The sequence below is a fragment of the Aulonocara sp. 'chitande type north' Nkhata Bay genome, linkage group LG23 (genome assembly GCF_057382095.1).
Source record: "Aulonocara sp. 'chitande type north' Nkhata Bay isolate Kocher_YH1m ecotype deep benthic linkage group LG23, A_spYH_male_GT1.1, whole genome shotgun sequence".
Lineage (NCBI taxonomy): Eukaryota > Metazoa > Chordata > Actinopteri > Cichliformes > Cichlidae > Aulonocara > Aulonocara sp. 'chitande type north' Nkhata Bay.
This window is the reverse complement of record NC_141365.1, coordinates 14073828-14093148: the sequence shown is the minus strand read 5'-3', so window position 1 is coordinate 14093148 and position 19321 is coordinate 14073828. Positions and strand designations below refer to the sequence as shown.

Sequence of the window (19321 nt, the reverse complement as noted above, 5' to 3'; positions counted from 1 at the left end):
TGCAAAATCAAACGTGCTTAACATGCTTAATTATATTAATTTTTTGTTATTTTACCCTACTGGCCATGTTTGTCATGCTGCATTTATTCTACTTTATGTAAGCCCTGTTTTTACGACTGTAATTCAGTTTTGTTGGCTGTTTGACACAGAAAGTAGTATACAGCAACGACTATACTAGTTTAGCGTGTTAATATCATGTTAATGTTACTTCGTTTTATATAAATATTCGTCTGTGTGTGTAGAGTGACAGTAAGGAAAGCTCTCCATAGTCAGGTAATATGAAAAGGCGTGTAAACAAATGGGAAACTTGGACTCGAATATTCACTGACAGATGATGCATAAAAATGTGATTAAGCAGTAAGTGGGTTGAGCTTTAGCAGCTGGGTTTGAAAAACAACTTTACATAAGACAAGAAAGACTCTCATCCATAACAGGGGTAGTAATAATTATAACCTAATCAGAGCCTAAATAAGGCGTTGAACGACGTTAAATAACATGAAGGCGATTATGATTTGGGGCCAGAAATGTTTCAGCTACATAAATCGCTGGGAGGAAAACAGCAGATCGCAGCATTGCATGCTAGCAAAAGCAGTGATAACCTTGATGTTTTGACGCTATTTCCCCACACATGATAACAAACAGCAGTCAGAGAACACCGCACACTGACACAGCATCACTGAGCTCATAAAGCTGTACCTAACGCTGGGCAGCGTTAGCTTGGCGCTAAAGCTAATCACTTAGCCTGCTAGCCAGCTAGCACTAGCCCGTGCTAAAGCAGCTCTCATGCAGGCGCTGATAAACGAGCTGCTGTGAGCTGACACCGAACCGAGCGACACGCAGCGGGTCACGGAGCTCAGTAACACAGACAGGAACATGTCAGTTTTCAGCAACAACGCTGTGAATTACCTGCGGTTTCTTCTCAATCTGCTCTCGTCCCCTCAGCTGCTCTGCTGCATTAACGAGACCTTCATTATGGGCTTGATTGACGGATCGCGAACTAGTGCACGAGACATGGAAACAAATTACGTAGTTTTAACTGCCTGCTTCAGTGCGATGCATGTGTATCACCACAGCGTACCCACGGGCGGGGTTTATTGCGCAAGAGGCGGCAATGTTGATTCCACTGATTCCAGTGCGGCCGCCCTGCGCGCGCAGAGCGGTGTTATAAAATTAACGCTACTTTCAGACTTGAGGCGGGACATAGGAGAGGCTGGGCTGACCTGGGGTGAAGCTGAGATGTCCGCTGGGTGTCGCTGTGGCTCAAAGAAACGGGAAGTAAACAGAGCAGCAGTAATGGCCTCTGACTCAGGACTACCGGCAGTTTCTTCTCAAAATCTGGGAATAACAATAGCTATAATATCAAGTTTCATTAATGGGTCGACATTTGTGCTGCAGAAAAAAGGGATACTACGTTCCCGCCACAGAGGTAAAGCACAGAAACAGTAAACGTGGCTGTTTGTGGAATAATAGAGACTGACTGAACTTTTGAATGTTCTCCAACAGGAAGGTCGTACCTCACAGATGTGGTGTGGTGGAGTGGGACACTGTGTAGTGAGTATCATTTACAGACTTGGTGTGTTATTTAGAAAATTATATGTCTCACACACCTGTCTGTGAATCTCTGCAGTGATTACGGGTCAGGTTGGTAATTTCCTGGCATACAATGTGGCCCCTGCGGTGGTAGTTACTCCTCTGGGAGCCCTAGGAGTGCTGTTTGGGTGAGTTCAGTTGCTCGTCATTTGGTTGTTTGTTTCTTAAGTATTCAGCTCCACGAGGAATCTTTTTGGGCTAAACTACAAACATCATACAGAAGTTTTAATCAACTCCTCATGGGCATGAATATCATGGTCATTTTGAGCTATATATGTACAACATACGTCTTTAATGTCTTTATAGGTCCAACCATAAATCTATATAACCCCACTAATATTTTGTTTAATTCTATATAGTACCAAATCAACCACTCTTCTTGCTATATTTGGTAGAATTAATTTAAGCTGCTTTATTTCCTGGCACTGACCCCGCTTTTAAGTGTTATCCACTAATTTTCATTTAGGATTGTGGTTCCAAAAGCATTTCCAAAGCATTATGTTATCCTGCTTTAGTAATTCCAAGAGCAGTTTTAAGTATTAATGTGTGTTTGGAGCATTAACTTTTAACAATCGAATTGGGGTTAAGATGAAGAATTTGGAGGTAGTCGGTCTTCATCATTAGTCAATCCACTTTTTGCAATCTACCAGTACCGTCGAAGCAAAGCAGCCTGAGAGCATGATACTACCACCACCATGCTTAACAGATCGTGTAGTGTTTTTAGGTTTGAAGGACTCACCTTTACTCCAAACATACCTTTTGTCATTTGTTAAAATAGATAAAAATGTTCTTGTCTGACCTTTTCTCCAGGAAACATTTGACTTGTCCACCTGGGCATTTGCAATTTTAAATCAAGCTGTTGGAGGTTTTGATTTTGGAGCAGGGGTTTCTTTCTTGGTGGTTCCCTCTCAGTTCATGGCGATGTAAAATTTGCTTCACTGTGTACAGCGATGCTGGTGTTACAACAGGTTCCAGCTTATGGCATGCTTGAGCCTTGATGGTTCCTTGGTTGTTCCCCAAAAATACTTACCAATTTCCTCTCATCCAAGGGAGACAGTTTTGGTCTTCGTTCAGACTTTAGCAAAGTGGTGATATATCTGAGTAACTTGTACTTATCTACGGTTGTTTGAATTGATAATTCTGCAGTTGCTTAGAAATGGATTCAAGAGACCTTTTCAACTTGCGTAAAACTACAATTTTTATTCTTAGATCTTCACTGAGTTCCTTGGATTTGTTCTGAGTATTGGTCAGTCTATTGAGTGTTGTCAAACAAATCCTTTTTAATGCTGGCAAACAGCAACAACCAAAGTCAATCATGACCACTAACAAGAAGTTAACAGTCCTTGGCCTTGTCAACTTCGTAAAACCTGCAGCATCACTTATTAAAAAATTAAAGTGAGTGTGTATGTTTATTTGTGTTTGTATCTATATTTTTGACTCTGTCTGGATTACAGAAAATCCAAAATAAATTCAAACTTGTGCACCCAACTCTTCTTTTTTTGAAGTCGTTACAGATTTATGTTCAAAGAAATAATTAAAAGTCAACGATCGGAGCTGAATCTGCCCCTGCTGATGAGAAGCTAGATACACCATTTCATTTACCCATTAACGCTTAAATTTAAGTTAGATTTGGCTTTTAGAATTGAAAAAGTGAAGAGGATGGGGCCTAGTAGTGAGCTATGCGGAACACTTCCTGTGACTCACCACAAAACCAGACCAGATGTTCACACTTACAGCATCGTATATTGGCACACATTTATTTCAGTAAAAACAAATCAAAAACTGTCACGGGTCACTGAGCAGATAAACAAAAAAACTGACACCACACAGTGTCAGATCTCCACCCAGGCAGTGGGACATAAAGACAGCACTATCAGTTCCCTGCAGCCAAATAATGTTTGTTTGTTTTTTGAGCATCACATGATCTTGCTGTGTGGCGTTTATATCGTGTCTTATGTTCCTTTTCTTTTGCTGTTTTGTTTGTATACACTGAGTAACACGTTTAAATCCCCTGCTTTCCAATGGACAACAAAGTTTTCTGATTCTGAAATGGTTTTTAAGGTATAACAGTGATCATCCTTATTTCTTTTTGTCCACTGATTGATTATTTATTTGAGACTTGGGAAAACGGTTATTAAAAGACAGAAATCACAATTTCTGACAGCAGAATGTTTGTGTTACTTTAACCTGAGAGGATTAAACTTCTCGCCCTGTTGAATCAGTTGTTTCTGTTGCACTTGAAGACATAAATCCTTATATCCTTATCACTGCCACACCTCTCATCTGACAGGTATGTTACCTGAAGTTGTAAATCTTCTACTTTAGGTAACATGCCTGAAGTTGAAGATCAACTGTAAAAAGCTGATAATTTTTTTGTTATTTTAAAAATAAAATCATGTCTGTCAGTCAACGCCAGCATCTGTAAATCATATAACTTAATGAAACTGGATCACCGGTTGTAGGTGTGTAAAACTGTCGGGACACAGCCAATAAATCTCAGCCACTCCTTTCAGTAAAGGTCCTCTTTATTTGCTGATGGGAGTCAACAGTATGATTAATATTTACAGCCTTTAAACTGTTGGTAGTATTAGTGAATGGTTTAAATGATACTGCTGCATCATTTAAACCAGGGGTGGGTGAACTCCAGGCCTCAAGGGCCAGTGTCCTGCAGGTTTTAGATGTGTCCTTCATCCAACACAGTTGATCTAAATGGCTTAATTACCTCCTCAACATGTCTTGAAGTTCTCCAGAGGCCTGGTAATGAACTAATCATTTGATTCAGTTGTACTGACCCAGGGTGAGATCTAAAACCTGCAGGACACCAGCCCTTGAGGCCTGGAGTTCCCCACCCCTGATTTAAGCTCTACAAGAGAAGAAACTGTTTAAACACTTTAATTTCTTGAACTTTTGACGGTGTGTGTTTGGGTGCTGCAGGGCTGTGTTGGCCTCCTGGATCTTGAAAGAGCATTTAAGCATCCTGGGGAAGCTCGGCTGTGTTTTATGCTGCTGCGGCTCTGTGGTGCTCATCATTCACGCCCCGACAGCAGAGGCAACTTCAAGGCTCGAGTTGGAGGAGAGGCTCCTCAACCCAGGTAACGCAGAGGGGCTCTTTATTTGCTGTTTCCTTCACACTGATTATGCACTTAATCAGTCATTCTGTTTTACACCAACATTATGTATATGTGTATATACACTTCCTCATCTGACTGATCTGTTGTGTCCAGAAGCTTTTCAGTAGGCCATTAAATACCAATATACACTCCTTTACTTTGCAGACAGTAAAAAGGACTATAGTTAGTGTGTAATACAACTTCTCTACACCTGCTCCTAAAATAACTCTTGGTTTCTCTTGTTGTCCTGCAGTGTTTGTCACGTACGCCCTTGTGGTGGTCCTGCTGCTGATCATTCTCATCGTGTGGGTCGCTCCGGCTCATGGCACATCTAACATCATGGTGTACGTTGCCATATGTTCCTTGCTGGGAAGCTTCACAGTGCCGAGCAGCAAAGGCCTCGGCTTGGCGGTTCCGGACGCATTCGGCGAGGGCCCGTCAAGCAGCAGGGCTCGGGCGCTCTTCCTGGGCTTGCTGGGCACGCTGGCTGTCAGTATCCTCACACAGTTCTTCTTCATCAACAAGGCGCTGGAGTGTTTCAGCTCCAACATATTTGAAGCGATTTACTATGTGACGTTCACGTCCACCGTGATTTTAGCTTCCGGTCTTCTCTTTAAGGAGTGGACCGCGCTGACTATAACAGACAGCCTCGCCATACTGTGTGCTTTAACCACGGTGTGCGTCGGTGTTGTTTTACTGCACATTTCCCAGGAGGCGCTGATTACGTGGAAGAAAAAAGAGGAAAAGTCAGACTGATTCAGATGCCTTTTAATCCTTTACATCGCATCTGCGCCAAAGTTGAGTTCCTGAGACTTTTTCCTACCTCCAGTTTGAATGACCAAAACAACATAAGATATATAATTAGTTTATTTTATCTTAAATATGTTTGAAGTAACACTAGATATGATGTTAACGCTTTCATCTAGTTAACCCTCAATCAGCTGAATTATCTTATGACACCTTTTATTTTAAAGAAGATTATATTTTTAATGTTTCTCTCTGTGTTTCTAATGCCTTTATCTACGACTGAGGGAACTTTAACAAACTCTAAATCATCTGGTTTGGGGATATGGAGTTCAAAGATTTTGTGCAGAAACATTAAAAATCAGGGGTCCTCTTTCTCCTCTCCATGTGTTGTCCAATGTAAAATATCACAGTTTAATGAAAAAGAAGCAGAAAATTTCAATCATATCAAAGCCTGCAATGTTAAAAACCACTTTCCATTCTCCTCATCGCACCAGTGGTCCAAATCCTGTTTTTGTTTCTTTTGTTTTTTTAAAATGAAAAAAAAAAAAAAGAAAAGTTGGAGGACGTGTAGACTGATAGAACATTTTCCTGCTTGAAAAACTCTAAAGAGCACTGGAATCATAAATGAGGCATTTCATTACAAGCTTAAATGTGGTCTGAGGACCGACAGTTAATTTGTCACTGTTGTGTAAATAACTGTGCTTCCTTTCCTCCAGAGTCTTGCCCATCAGGCTTTTACAGGCTGTCTCAGTTCTTAGAATCACCTCCGTGAGTTCAGGCCGCCTGTAAATTATTGAAGGTAACTCCATAAGCTGCCTCTTCAGCTGTGTGGAGGACGACTGAGTATTCTGTGCAAAGGAGAATTTTGTAACACATTCCTTCTCTTCTGTGGCCACTCGCTGTTTACACGAATACATTAAAACTTGAATAAATTAATTAATGTTCTACTTTCATGCCTGGTTATTTATATGAGTCATTCCTCCTGAGATTACTAATGCACAGACTCAGAGCAAACATACCAGCATGTGAACATCATCAGAAGCTCTTCACAGAAGAACAAACACACAAGTGGACGTAAGATGTGCCTCCATCAGTGTCAAACCCTTAATTTATATCCATTTAAAATGCAACTGACTATAACTCATAATCCTTTAAAAGGGAGATTGATTAATACTTTTAAATCACACAAGATAAGCTAAATTCTACTGAAATAGCTTACAGATTAGCTTTTCATTGTCTTCTGTTATTTGGAGGGAAGGAGGCTCCAGTCCAAATATCTCACATGATGTACAGCACCAGTCAAAAGTTTGGACACACCTGAGGAGCTTGGATGTTCCTCTGGGACAATTTGAAAACTGTGAGGCACATAATGAATCTCTCTGACTATCACACCAGTGAACACAAAGTCTGGGTGTTAAATTCAGCTTATTGGAGGTCACTGAAGACGTCAGCAGATGTTTCCTGGCTGTGACTTTATTGTTATCATAAACTATTAAGAGTAGATCATGAAAAATGATAAACATGACGAGCACATCCACACTTATGACTGTCTTCTAATCTTCCCTTTTAACTTAAACGGGCCAATAAACTTGTTTACTTTGATTATAATGTCTGAATACAATTGAATGAATATTACATTCATGCTTGAGTTTGTAAGCTGTGCTATAATGCAGCTCAAACATGAAATTTTGTCTCATAATCTGAAGATTTCAGGAGACGGTCTGAATAGTTTGCATAGACGATCAACTGAGTTGGATATTATTTTAGTTAGTCAAACATAACAAATATAAACTACATATTTGAATAAATGAATAAGTTCCTTCCGTCTTTTTAAACTGTAGTGACACTTTCTCATTTACTGTTAACTAGAGACTGACCCAGCATGGTCAATTATGACTCCGCGCATATTTATGGTTCCCTGTTCTGCAGTGAACCATGGTGATCAGATTTCCTGCTGTAGAGACCTCAGATCTGAGTCTTTTTGCACAAACTCTTTGAAATTTTCCACATTTCCAAACCAGATTTTTGAAACTGAAGCAGCCAAATAACAAAGGATGAAAAGCACCCTGAGTGTGAGGACTTTAGTGCAATCACATTATTCAGTTTATCTCAAGTTTGGTGCTCAAATCAGACCAGCATACTGTCTATCTATAATTCACTCAAACATCGAGTTAAAAAAAACTGTTTAAAAATGTTTAAAATGAAAAATTATACGATTCTGTTCACATTTTTATACCCAAATTCAAGCCAGCACAATAGACTCCTCGGAGAAGTCAGAAATTATCTGAGCATAGGATTTAACCACTAAAACTAATTTTTCTGATCAGGAATGCAAGAAAATAACTGGAATTTGGCATCCTTACAAATGTTTTATTAGGTGTTGTAAAAGAACATTTTAAAATTAATGAAGAAAAAAATATTTTTAGTGTTACAATATTATTATTAAACAGCCTGCGTATACTGGTGGATTACTTATTAGAAAAACATAAAAATGATTTTGGTAAATACCAATACTGTTCATTTATGCCAGCTGTGGCATAAACCTTACCCAGGCTGGTGGTTTAATGAACATTGTTAAGCACCGAACTGCAAGTTTTTATGTCTTTATTTCAAAGACAAACATTTGCATGCTTTTTAAAACCGCTTAATTAATTAATAATATTAAAACATCTATAATGTCTGCCACAGATAAGCATATATAGGTATGAGAAACAAAAACAGGCCATTCAGGTTTCAAAGGATGACATTTAAAATACATTGTTTTGGAAAATTACACCAAAATGTTTTGAAGTGAGACCTGTCTGATTAGAAACCAGATTTGCAGACTTGGTCTCTTGTGTTCTGGGGGCCTCTGGATGTCTGGAGTTTTGATCTCCTCCACACCTGCTTCACGCCCTGGAGGACGGGGCTGTGCCCCCCCCCCCCCCCCCCCCCCCCCCCCCCACACCCTCTAGCAGATTATTACATGAAGGAACCTTTTTAAAAAAACAAAAAACAAGCGCGTCCATGCTCACGGGTGTACACACTGGTGGTCGCACCCGCAGACTGCACCCTTTTTGGCTCCTGCCTCGGGGCACGCTGTGTTCTGTTGATCTTATGTGCTGCACAATGATGTTTAACGTTTAGTATTTGCTGTCATATTCCCATGTATCATTGTGATGTTGTTTGTTCTGTTGCTCTTGTTCTCTTCTGCTTGCTTTCTTTTTTCTTTCTCGGCGGGTGGTCCAGGTGATTGATGTGTGCATTTTTTTTTCTCTGCCCGTTCTGTTGGTTTTTGTCTTTTGCCCTTCTCCCCCGTCCCTCTTCTCGGCTGTTTCTCTTTCCCTCTTTCTTTCTCCCCTTCTTTCCCCCAGTCGGGTCTGTCCCGTATTCAGTGAGTGAAGATAGAATAAACGGTGGAGGGTGAATCGGGTGGACCATTGCGGCGGGGCTGGGATGGTCAGTTTGGTGGAGTGGATCCGTTGGGCATCTTTCTTTGCCTTTGGACGGCAATTCTGGTGGCAAGGGAGCCAAACGGGACAGGCCAAAAAAAAAAAAAAAAAAAAATCTAAAAAAAAAAAAAAAAAAAAAAAAAAAAGAATGTGGCATGATTGTTGGTGTCAGAAGGTGTCAGCCTATTAATATGATGATTTTTTTTTCTGGGTATTTTCTTACTAAAAGGCAGATGTGTGTCATCGGTATTGACTCATCTTAGGACTGACAAGAGAACAGTGTTCTATATCACATTAATTATTCTACTGTGGAAGCAGCACAAACAAACATTATTAACAGTAACAAGACATTAGGGACATTGAAAATCCTTCTTATATTACACTTCAGTGTGTTTAAAAAAATTACTGAATGTTGCAGTATAATGACTTCATTTCCTTTTAATCACCTTTCTCCAAATGAGAGCAGAGCGTATGGTCCCAACAGAGTGGAGCCAAGGAAAGAGCATTATAGTTGGTGTATCAAGTGCTGTGTGTGCTATTTCGTCTTCTTCTGCAGGGTGAACAAATAACAGGGCTGATGTACTGCTTATGAGGTAATGTTAAGCCTACAGTGCACTTATATAACGTGCTATTGAGATGCTTATTACATGTTTGTTACCTGATTATTACAGTCCAAAAGGGAGGAGCCATCAGTTCAAATTTAAACGGATGATGCTATTCAGTTTCGCTTTCTAAATTTCTTTATTGCTAAAAGTTGGGAAATCTGTCACAGTACATGTAAAACTGTCACATTACATTAGAAAAGTGCAACTAGTTAATTCCACAAAGAGAAGAAAACTTCAAAGCCACTGCAGCAGCACAGTTCAGCTGATCAAACAGCCTGTCCACAAAGAGAACAGGTCCAGCAGAGCTCAAAGTGCAAATCAACTTTGGTCATTAATTTGAGTCATTTTTTTACCCACAGTATTGGATTTTAGGTGCCTGGTAAATCCCATTTTAACAGTTATAACTCAATAATGTCTTTGGAAAATATTATTATAAAATATACGTCAGTGATGGGCTTATATGGTATAATATACAGCCAGATCACCAGCTTCTTCAAGTAGCATGTGCTAATGACAGATAAAGATACCTGTTGAACAAAAACAAAACAAAACAAAAAAAAAATCTGCCCTGTTTGTCTGCAGCTCTCTGAAAGGTAATTCCACACATAGTGAGGCAATTTCCATTCAAAGTCATATTTCTAAACCTTAAATAAATTGCTATTGTAATTACTTAGTTAAAAAAAAAAAAAAAAAAAAAAAAGAAACCAGATTTGCAATAAAATGTATTATTTAGGAAGTATAATTTGTTATTTTTTATTTGGGATTTTTATTTCATTTTGACTTTTTATTTTTAAATTCAGTTTGGTTTCAGTTATTTTCCAGAGTGCTTATTTATTTATTTATTTTGCTTCAATTTAGTTTTTAATTGCTTGAAAATCTTTTGTTTTAGTCTTTCTAATTATGATTGTATGAAGCAATGACTGTTTTCTACAGTCATTGGTATGAAGGGCATAGAGAGGCATGCCCTTTTGAAAGCAGCTGACTGACAGTCTCAAAAACATTACCCTCAATACCAAGTGTAATAAAACTGTGATAAAACGAATAAATGCTAAATCATAAGGATATCTATATTATTATTTTATTTTTAGTGCGTTTGAAATCTATCTATCTATCTATCTATCTATCTATCTATCTATCTATCTATCTATCTATCTATAGATATTACATTTAGTTTTAGCAGTTTAGTTTTACTTAACTATCATAACCTTAGTAACCACTGATTTTCTTTTTAATGATAAAGCGCTGCTAGGTTTCCCCGGTAGACCTGATGATGGAGATGGAGTTTCCAGTACGCCTGCGGTTCCGGGTCCAGGTGGTTCCGATGTTGCGTCCCGCCTGCGGTGCTGGGTCCCGCCGGCGGAGGGCACACCGCTCCGGCCGCGTGTCCTGTGCGAGGCGGAAGGAGCGGCGCGCAGTGCGGCAGCAGCGTCTGGAGGCTCGGCGTGTGCGCGCTGGTTGAACGCGGAGGGAGCAGTAGGTGATGCGCAGCCACGGAGCCGGAAAGCAGACTGTTCATCAGCGAGAACCTTCTTGTGTGTGTGGAGCTGAGCAGCCCGCGGTGAGCAGGTAATAATCCGAGCTCTGTGCTCGTTAAAGGCGGCGCAAAGAGACTCTCAGTGGCTTCATTCACTCTGCGTTAGCCAACCAGTCAGCCAGCTAGCCTCCGCGCTAATGAAGCTAATGCGGCTAGCGGCGTATAGCAGCATTTACACGCTTTCTTTATTTCTGCCGGTGAGTTAAAGCACAGATTAGTGTCCACACAGGGAAGACTCAGTTAAACACCAAAGCAGCCCGTAAAAAAAGAGACCGCCTGAGGCTAACTCGACATTAAGCCTCACCTATCGCGGCCAGGTGAGCCTCCCTTTCGTATCACTTCCTGAATTCTTGAGTACTGGAGATGGGTGATTTACATAGCAGGTGACTTAGTTGCACAATGCTTTTGAATGTATCTCAGTACAACACCCAGAAACCCTTCAGGTTTTACCGAGAGTCACTCGGATGTGCGTGAATGGGAGCAGACTGTAGGTAGGAAGGACAGCAGGTAGATGGATTCCTCCAACTCCTCAGGTGATGCTTTTCCAGGGTGTAGAGTGGACTGTGGTCACGGTAGGTTCCTGCTGGGGTGCTGACGTTAAACACTGGTCTTTATGAGTCTCTCACTCCAGCCTGTGGTCTGTTCTTCTGCTGTCAGGTGTTTGGGTCGGACAGAACTGCACCTTACCGGGTCAGCACCTGCGCTGTCAGCTGGTAAATGTGACAGACCGCATCAACACATCCAGCCTCACTATGGCTCAAGACAGGGGCAAATATGACTTCTACATTGGCTTGGCGCTGGCCGTCAGCTCCAGCATCTTCATCGGAGGCAGTTTTATCCTGAAGAAGAAAGGACTTCTGAGGTTGGCGAGGAAGGGGTCCACACGGGCAGGTAGGGGTGCTTTTTTCTGAGCATCGATGCTGGTTACCCCAATCCTTGAGGGGACCCACACTTCAGTCTTCTTTTTCTGTTTGTTTGCTTGTCTGTTCCCCCCTCACAGGCACTCCCTGTGAGGGGTGTTTCCACACATGCTTATCCATTGTGACATTTCAGGCTTGTCAGGTTCTCCTCACCTGTGCAGGGTGTGTTTAAGTGTGTGTCTGCATGTTGTTTGTGTGCATGAGTCATGAACACTCTTAAATCTTAGCAATCATTAACTCCAGCGCTCTGCTCGACCTTCAGTTCACGTCCATCGCCTGACCTGCAGTCAAAGCGAGGAGTTGCATAATTCAGGTTTTTCTTACATGCAAGTGACATTGAAATGAGGAATCACGTGGAAATGAAAACATTTCTTTTGCTTTTCAGGGCAGGGAGGTCATGCGTATCTGAAAGAGTGGCTGTGGTGGGCAGGTTTACTATCAAGTAAGTGATAACGCTGTGGCTCAAAATGAAATGAGATCATTCAGATGCAGGTGTAGCAGACATTCTCCAGAGTTGGTGCATAACATATTTGCATATGTTGAGGTCACATGTGGTTTCAGGAGCTGGTATTTGTCTTTGTGGATGCACCACCTGGGCTCATGCTGATTGCTGATGCTGTTTGAAGGAGACCTGCTGCTGTTGTTATTTTGACACATTCAGGACTTCTTTTGCGTCTCCTTCACTTTTGTTATCGTTACAGAAAAGCTCAGAATTGGTCTTTGGCAGATTGAACTGAAGAAAACCTGCCCAGATTTATTCTTTCTTACTTATTTAATTCCATTCTCTTGAATTACAATTCAAATTCAAGGAAGAACACAGTTTTCTTTTAATATTAGATATTTAAGTTCTCCAAGGACTGATTAACCATGTTAAGTAATCACGATCTCAGTCTTACACTTGATTTTAAAGCAAACCTTGTTTTTTTCGCTCTCTTGTCATCCTTTACCAGTGGCGGATGTTCATATTAAACATGTCCAAAGTTTCTAATGATGAGCTCAGTGTATTTACAATAATCCTTCAAAGCTCAGACTGCTCCAAACACTCAGTTTATCACAGATTTGTTTCCTACTCTGGGATCAGAAAGTATCCTTAAAGGGGCTGAAACGGCTTATTTCAGGCAGTCGGTGAAGTCTGACTACACAAGTGAGATAAATTAGGATTATTTTGAACTGTGAATCATGCAGGGCTACTCTAGGAAAGTCCAAAAATAAAAACAAGGACCTGGGAATGAACGAAAGTGTTTGGTAATAACAAATGAGCTAAATGTAATCTCATTGTTGAATCAGATGGTATATTGGTGCATGTATTTCATTATTACAGATATAATAATCCAGCTTCATCTCGCTAGCTTTAAGATATTTTGTCACTGTCCCATTGTCAAACCCTTTCTTTCTCTACTACCTCTGTTGCAAAATGCCCTAAACCTCAGATAGTATTACAGTGTTTGCATGTCTCTGTCACAGGACAGTTCTACTTTCCTTCATGTGTGGAAATAACTGTCTGTTAACCTTTTGCAGTGGGGGCTGGGGAAGCGGCCAACTTCGCCGCGTACGCCTTTGCTCCTGCAACGCTAGTCACACCGCTGGGAGCCCTGAGCGTGCTCGTCAGGTACTGATGAGTGCATGTGTCTCATCCACCTCAATGTTTTGATTGTGTAAGAGTGTGTGTGACCTGAAATGAACTTATTTATTTATTTATTTTTGGTCGCAGCGCCGTGCTGTCGTCATACTTCCTGATGGAACGGTTAAACCTGCACGGGAAGCTTGGCTGTCTGCTCAGTATCCTGGGCTCCACCACCATGGTCATTCACGCGCCGAAGGAAGAGGAGATCAGCAGCCTCGAGGAGATGGCGGCCAAGCTGGTTGACCCAGGTACAGAAAAAAATTCTTCTCTGTAGATCGTGTCTACAGATATTTCCTCCAAATATTCATCTTTGCTTCACAAAACATGATCATGCCTTACATGCAAAAGGTCTCAGGTTCGATTCCTGAAGGCAGCACAAACCCAGCTTCAGGGGATCACAAGCCACTATACTCCCAACACCGGTCCCGGGCGCTAACAGAGATCTGCAGATTTTCACTGATCAATACAATGTACAAAAAAAAAACAAAAAAACAAAAACGCAAGTTGATCTTTCAGGAAACTTGTTATCCTATTTTGCATCGTTCTTCTGTTTCACTGAGGAAACTGGCTCCAGGCAATCAGGTGGAAGAAATGTTCAGTTTCTTTGTTTACCAGCAGCAGGTTTCAGTGAACCACACCCTCTGAACAACTAAAGCGTGTATTTTCACTTTTGTGAAAGCGCATTCAGCAGATGCTACAGTGGGGCTGAGGTCTGGAGACTGGCTAGGCCACTCCAGGACTTTCAAATGCTTCTTACGGAGCCACTCCTTTGTTGCCCGGGCGGTGTGTTTTGGATCATTGTCATGTTGGAAGACCCAGCCTCGTTTCATCTTCAAAGTTCTCACTGATGGAAGGAGGTTTTGGCTCAAAATCTCACGATACATGGCCCCATTCATTCTGTCCTTAACACGGATCAGTCGTCCTGTCCCCTTGGCAGAAAAACAGCCCCATAGCATGATGTTTCCACCCCCATGCTTCACAGTAGGTATGGTGTTCTTGGGATGCAACTCAGTATTCTTCTTCCTCCAAACACGACGAGTTGAGTTTATACCAAAAAGTTCTACTTTGGTTTCATCTGACCACATGACATTCTCCCAATCCTCTGCTGTATCATCCATGTGCTCTCTGGCAAACTTCAGACGGGCCTGGACATGCACTGGCTTCAGCAGCGGAACACGTCTGGCACTGCGGGATTTGATTCCCTGCCGTTGTAGTGTGTTACTGATGGTGACCTTTGTTACTTTGGTCCCAGCTCTCTGCAGGTCATTCACCAGGTCCCCCCGTGTGGTTCTGGGATCTTTGCTCACCGTTCTCATGATCATTTTGACCCCACGGGATGAGATCTTGCGTGGAGCCCCAGATCGAGGGAGATTATCAGTGGTCTTGTATGTCTTCCATTTTCTGATGATTGCTCCCACAGTTGATTTTTTCACACCAAGCTGCTTGCCTATTGTAGATTCACTCTTCCCAGTCTGGTGCAGGTCTACAATACTTTTCCTGGTGTCCTTCGAAAGCTCTTTGGTCTTGGCCATGGTGGAGTTTGGAGTCTGACTGTTTGAGGCTGTGGACAGGTGTCTTTTATACAGATGATGAGTTCAAACAGGTGCCATTCATACAGGTAACGAGTGGGGGACAGAAAAGCTTCTTACAGAAGACGTTACAGGTCTGTGAGAGCCAGAGATTTTCCTTGTTTGAGGTGACCAAATACTTATTTTCCACCCTGATTTACGAATAAATTCTTTACAAATCCTACCATGTGGATTCATGGATTTTTTTTTCACATTCTGTCTCTCACAGTTGAAGTGTACCTCTGGTGCAAATTACTGACCTCTGTCATCATTTTAAGTGGGGGAACTTGCACAATCGGTGGCTGACTAAATACTTTTTTGCCCCACTGTATATTTGGAATATTTTCATTTCCATCAGACAGGAAATGGAAGCTGGAATTTACCTGCGATAACTCAGGAATTGTTTGAGTCACTTTCTGTTGTTGTAACACAAAGTTCACATCTGAAGCAAAAAAGTATTTAGTATCCACTGTTAGTTTCATTGTTAGCATTACTCTTTCTGATTATTTGAATGTGGAGAATATTTGGTCAGGAGCAAGATCCAATCTTTATAATACAAATCTAACACTTCCTGACTTAAGAGTCATGTGAGAATAACAGGTCATGGAAAAACTTTAAAATAACTGAAACAATAATGTAATCTCTTTATTTCAGCTGGTTAAGATGTTTCTTTCTGCGAGTACTTTTAGTTATCTAACTACTCTCATATGAACAAATGTGTTAATATGCAAAATATGAGGGAAATAAATCTGTTTCTATGGTTTTGAAAAGCTAAACTTGTGTCATTCTGCTTCAGTTGATTTGTTTTAGCTCAAAGACGATGTGAAAAAAACCTCACAAAACAGACTCCTGCTCTCTGGAAGTAAAAAAAAAAGATTTGTGTGTCACACGTTAAAGTTGGAAGGGCTACATTAATTTTAACTGTTAAACGTTTGTATGTTCTCCCTGTGTGTGCATGGGTTCTCTCTGGGTACTCGGTGGGGTTGGGTTAATGATTCTAAATTGCCCATATGTGTGAATGTGAGTGTAAATTGTTGTCTCTCCATTAGTCCAGTGACAGAGTGGCAACCTGGCCTAGGTGTACACATTATGGCAGCTGGGATCAGCCCCCTGCAACCCGGAATTAGATAAGATTGGATTTATTGAAGTGAAGGATGCTGAGAATAGTGATGGTTTGCAGATGCTTATTTTCTTGAAATGCTCCCCGTCCCACCTCTTCTCCTTTTCTTTCTCAGGGTTCCTTGTCTTTGCCACCCTCGTCATCATCGTTGCACTCATCTTCATATTTGTTGTGGGTCCCCGCCACGGCCAGACCAACATCCTAGTCTACATCACCATCTGCTCGGTAATCGGAGCACTCTCTGTGTCCTGTGTGAAAGGACTGGGCATCGCCATCAAGGAAGCGATCGCCGGGACGAGCGTGGTGAAAAACCCGCTGGCGTGGATCCTGCTCCTGGGTCTAGTGGGCTGTGTGAGCACGCAAATCAACTACCTGAACAAAGCTCTGGACATTTTCAACACCTCCCTGGTAACGCCAATCTACTACGTGTTCTTCACCACGTCCGTGCTCACCTGCTCTGCCATCCTCTTCAAAGAGTGGGAGCACATGGGAGCGGACGATGTCATCGGTACACTCAGTGGCTTCCTCACAATCATCGTGGGCATCTTCCTGCTCCACGCCTTTAAAGACGTTAGCGTGAGCCTGGCCACGCTCGCGGTGTCCATGCGGAAGGAAGAACGAGCGTTTCCCACAGCCAACGGCATAGCATCTCACACCGCCTACGAACTGCTGGACGAGAAGTCGGCCGGAGACTTGGAGGAGCGAGACACGGCTTCGCATTTCGACAGCGTCTCCAGAAGGAATGGCACGATGACGTCCTTGCTGGATCACTAAGGACCTCCCTATTCCAGAAGACTCGGCCGCGGCTCTGATGTAGACGTGGAGCGCGAGAATGAGACAATCAGCGATCCGGGGCGTAAACAGACCAGTGGATTGTAGTTAATGTTTTAATTTGCCTTACTTTTCTTGGAATATGGCTCATATTCATCTCTAGTTAAACTTAATTTCATTCCTGTGTAGCGCTGTAAATAAGTTTTATAAAAAGGTTTTATGGACATGCACCTTCATGCACTGACTTCCTTTCTATGAATCAGATGAAGTTTTAATATATATATATATATAAATATATATATACTTTATGAAGTCCTGCTGACAATGACTACATTTGATAGGACGTTCTATGATTTGAGTTGTCGTCATACTTGAAGGTAACGGCAGTTAATGTTGGGAGTTCTGAACTTTTTCTTTGCAGTTTTTACATTAAAAGCTTGACACAAACCAACATTTGTTACATATTTATTGAATTAAATGATTAAAACATAAGGCACAGTGAATAAATGCTGAACATGAGCTTGAGCTCTGTTACTTCAGTTCCACTTAAAATGTTTAGCATGCAAGTTGAACAGTGTAGAAAATATAAATTTACCATCACCCACACTTAAAATAGATTAATGCTCACCCTCAAACACCCGCCACCGCAAACCCTTAAATACGTCAGATAAAAACTACTTCCTCTCTCTGATCTACTTCTGTCTGCAAGTATAAAACAAAGAATATCCAAAAAGGGGAAATATTCTTTTCTGATAAGGCACAAATGAATACAAAAAAGAAAAAGTGGCCCAACTTCTGACACATGATGGTCCTCAGACCTAAAGGGCGATATTTGTGGTGATGCGGACAGTGTTTGAAACTTCACGCTGGTCCACAGTGTCGACGGCCGCCTCAGCTGCTGGCGAGCGACTGGTGTATCGGAGGCTGGAAGCATCGCACGTGCTCGACCGGCATGTTCTCGCCGTCGCCAGACTTCATGTACTTGTTCAGGATGGCGAAGATCTCGTTGTTGAGGACTTGGAATCTACGGATTCTGTCCACCATCTTCTTTAGAGGCTGAAAGGGAGACAAACACGGGAATGAGCTCAGAACAGGTCCCACTTAATCACGTTGCTGCTTTTATGTCAGATCCTATTTCACTGGTGAACGTTTATTTTAAACGTGGCCACAGTTTCTAATAGCACATAAAGCCAACAGCTCAGACTGTGCTAAACGCTCAGTGTTACACAGATTTTCCAACTCTCCATTCTGAGGTCACAGAGAGAGCAGGGTGTATTTATAGTACCGTAGGTCAGCCCTGAAGTTGACAACACAATAATTCCCAACATTATTTTTCTTAACCCCCCCTACGGGCTTTTGGATCATCACAGGAAATAACAGTTTGTGATACGTTTTAGCCAGATAACTTTTCTCTGCAGTTTCTCAAGAGCATTTGCATCAGTTGCATAAAAAAACAACAAAAAAAACCCTGAACTTCAGACATAAACATTGCAGTCGTGGTGGCCATCAATGCCTCTGAGCTTGTGCATTTGGTGGGTTGGAGTTTGCCTGACATCTTCTGCAGTCTCATTTAGTGGCTTGTTGTAGAACATGAGGATGTTCTGAATGAGCAACTTCAGGAAAAAATGCCAACTCTTTCTTGGGCTTTAGGATTTATTTCTGTGGAACTACAGAAAAGCCCCGCTGACCTGCTGTTTAAACCTTCTGTTTATCTGGGACAGCCAATTATAAAAAGCTCCCATAAAGGGGGAGGAGCTATAAGAGCCTGTTTGATATTTGGTGTTTCCAAATGGCAGTGGAAGAACAGGAAATTGTATGCAATTGTGTATAAAACAGCTTATTATGAACTTTAACAGTGTTTCAGTTCAATCTGAGGATCCAGCTGGGAGATGTGAGCTGAGCACCAAGAAAACGGGACAGTTAGCCAGGCTCATTTCAAGGTTAAATCCAGCTCCCGGCAGTTCTAAAACAAACTCATCTGCTTAATCCACACAAACGCTGAAGAGTGTAACATCGCGGAGGGTTACCTGCAGCGACTATCTGACGACTTCAGAACCTCATTCTGTGTTTTCATGTGCAGCCACGCTGATTAGCTTCCCCCCCCCCCCCATGTACTCAGTGAAACCTGTGGGTTTGGTTCTCAGTGACCTACTTATCTGCCCATGAATGCATCACAATGTTGCTGGGTCAGTGTTGCCAACGCACAATACTCAACAAAGAGTTCATCAACAATCACGGAAAACAAAACGCAACAAAAATTCCTGAGAGGCAGGTAAGCTCCTAGCAAACAGAACCATCACG

The 19321-nt window shown here is 41.8% G+C and overlaps 4 protein-coding genes across 9 annotated transcripts in view; 2 read left to right on the top strand and 2 right to left on the bottom strand.

The window, feature by feature from the left end:
* herc2 (HECT and RLD domain containing E3 ubiquitin protein ligase 2) overlaps positions 1–1059 on the bottom strand; it is a 57180-nt gene extending 56121 nt beyond the window's left edge. For all 4 annotated transcript variants that reach the window (XM_086284137.1, XM_086284140.1, XM_086284138.1 and 1 more), the window contains exon 1: positions 907–1059. The gene's annotated coding sequence lies outside the window, so the exon portion shown is untranslated. The remainder of the gene's footprint in view (positions 1–906) is intronic.
* nipa1 (NIPA magnesium transporter 1) lies at positions 1039–8270 on the top strand. Its single transcript, XM_086284142.1, has 5 exons — positions 1039–1426; positions 1504–1551; positions 1628–1718; positions 4525–4682; positions 4954–8270. The coding sequence occupies exons 1-5, from the start codon at positions 1054–1056 to the stop codon at positions 5454–5456; spliced, it is 1173 nt and encodes a 390-aa protein (XP_086140268.1). The 5' UTR covers positions 1039–1053; the 3' UTR covers positions 5457–8270.
* Positions 8271–10797: 2527 nt separating this feature from the next.
* nipa2 (NIPA magnesium transporter 2) lies at positions 10798–18088 on the top strand. Of its 2 annotated transcripts, none has more exons than XM_086283977.1 (6): positions 10798–11049; positions 11675–11908; positions 12323–12379; positions 13456–13546; positions 13649–13809; positions 16365–18087. In XM_086283977.1, exons 2-6 carry the CDS (start codon positions 11770–11772, stop codon positions 17021–17023), a joined length of 1107 nt encoding a protein of 368 aa, XP_086140103.1. In that variant the 5' UTR covers positions 10798–11049; positions 11675–11769; the 3' UTR covers positions 17024–18087. The 2 variants fall into 2 exon arrangements, with proteins under 2 accessions (XP_086140103.1, XP_086140102.1); XM_086283976.1 differs by lacking the exon at positions 10798–11049 and adding an exon at positions 11079–11589 and having other exon boundaries at positions 16365–18088.
* Positions 17470–19321, bottom strand: part of cyfip1 (cytoplasmic FMR1 interacting protein 1) — a 43214-nt gene continuing 41362 nt past the window's right edge. For both annotated transcript variants that reach the window (XM_086283975.1, XM_086283974.1), the window contains exon 31: positions 17470–18076. In XM_086283975.1, coding sequence (XP_086140101.1) covers positions 17912–18076 — 165 coding nt within the window. In that variant the 3' untranslated portion in view covers positions 17470–17911. The remainder of the gene's footprint in view (positions 18077–19321) is intronic.

What these genes read in the sequence shown, in the direction of transcription:
- nipa2 (XM_086283976.1), top strand. Translation starts at nt 11,529, where the DNA reads ATGGATTCCTCCAACTCCTCAGGTGATGCTTTTCCAGGGTGTAGAGTG. An exon ending in GAAGGGGTCCACACGGGCAG is followed by an intron (nt 11,909 to 12,322) that starts GTAGGGGTGCTT and finishes TTTGCTTTTCAG; the next exon opens with GGCAGGGAGGTCATGCGTAT. An exon ending in GTGGGCAGGTTTACTATCAA is followed by an intron (nt 12,380 to 13,455) that starts GTAAGTGATAAC and finishes AACCTTTTGCAG; the next exon opens with TGGGGGCTGGGGAAGCGGCC.
- nipa1 (XM_086284142.1), top strand. Translation starts at nt 1,054, where the DNA reads ATGCATGTGTATCACCACAGCGTACCCACGGGCGGGGTTTATTGCGCA. An exon ending in ACTACGTTCCCGCCACAGAG is followed by an intron (nt 1,427 to 1,503) that starts GTAAAGCACAGA and finishes GTTCTCCAACAG; the next exon opens with GAAGGTCGTACCTCACAGAT. An exon ending in GCCCTAGGAGTGCTGTTTGG is followed by an intron (nt 1,719 to 4,524) that starts GTGAGTTCAGTT and finishes TGGGTGCTGCAG; the next exon opens with GGCTGTGTTGGCCTCCTGGA.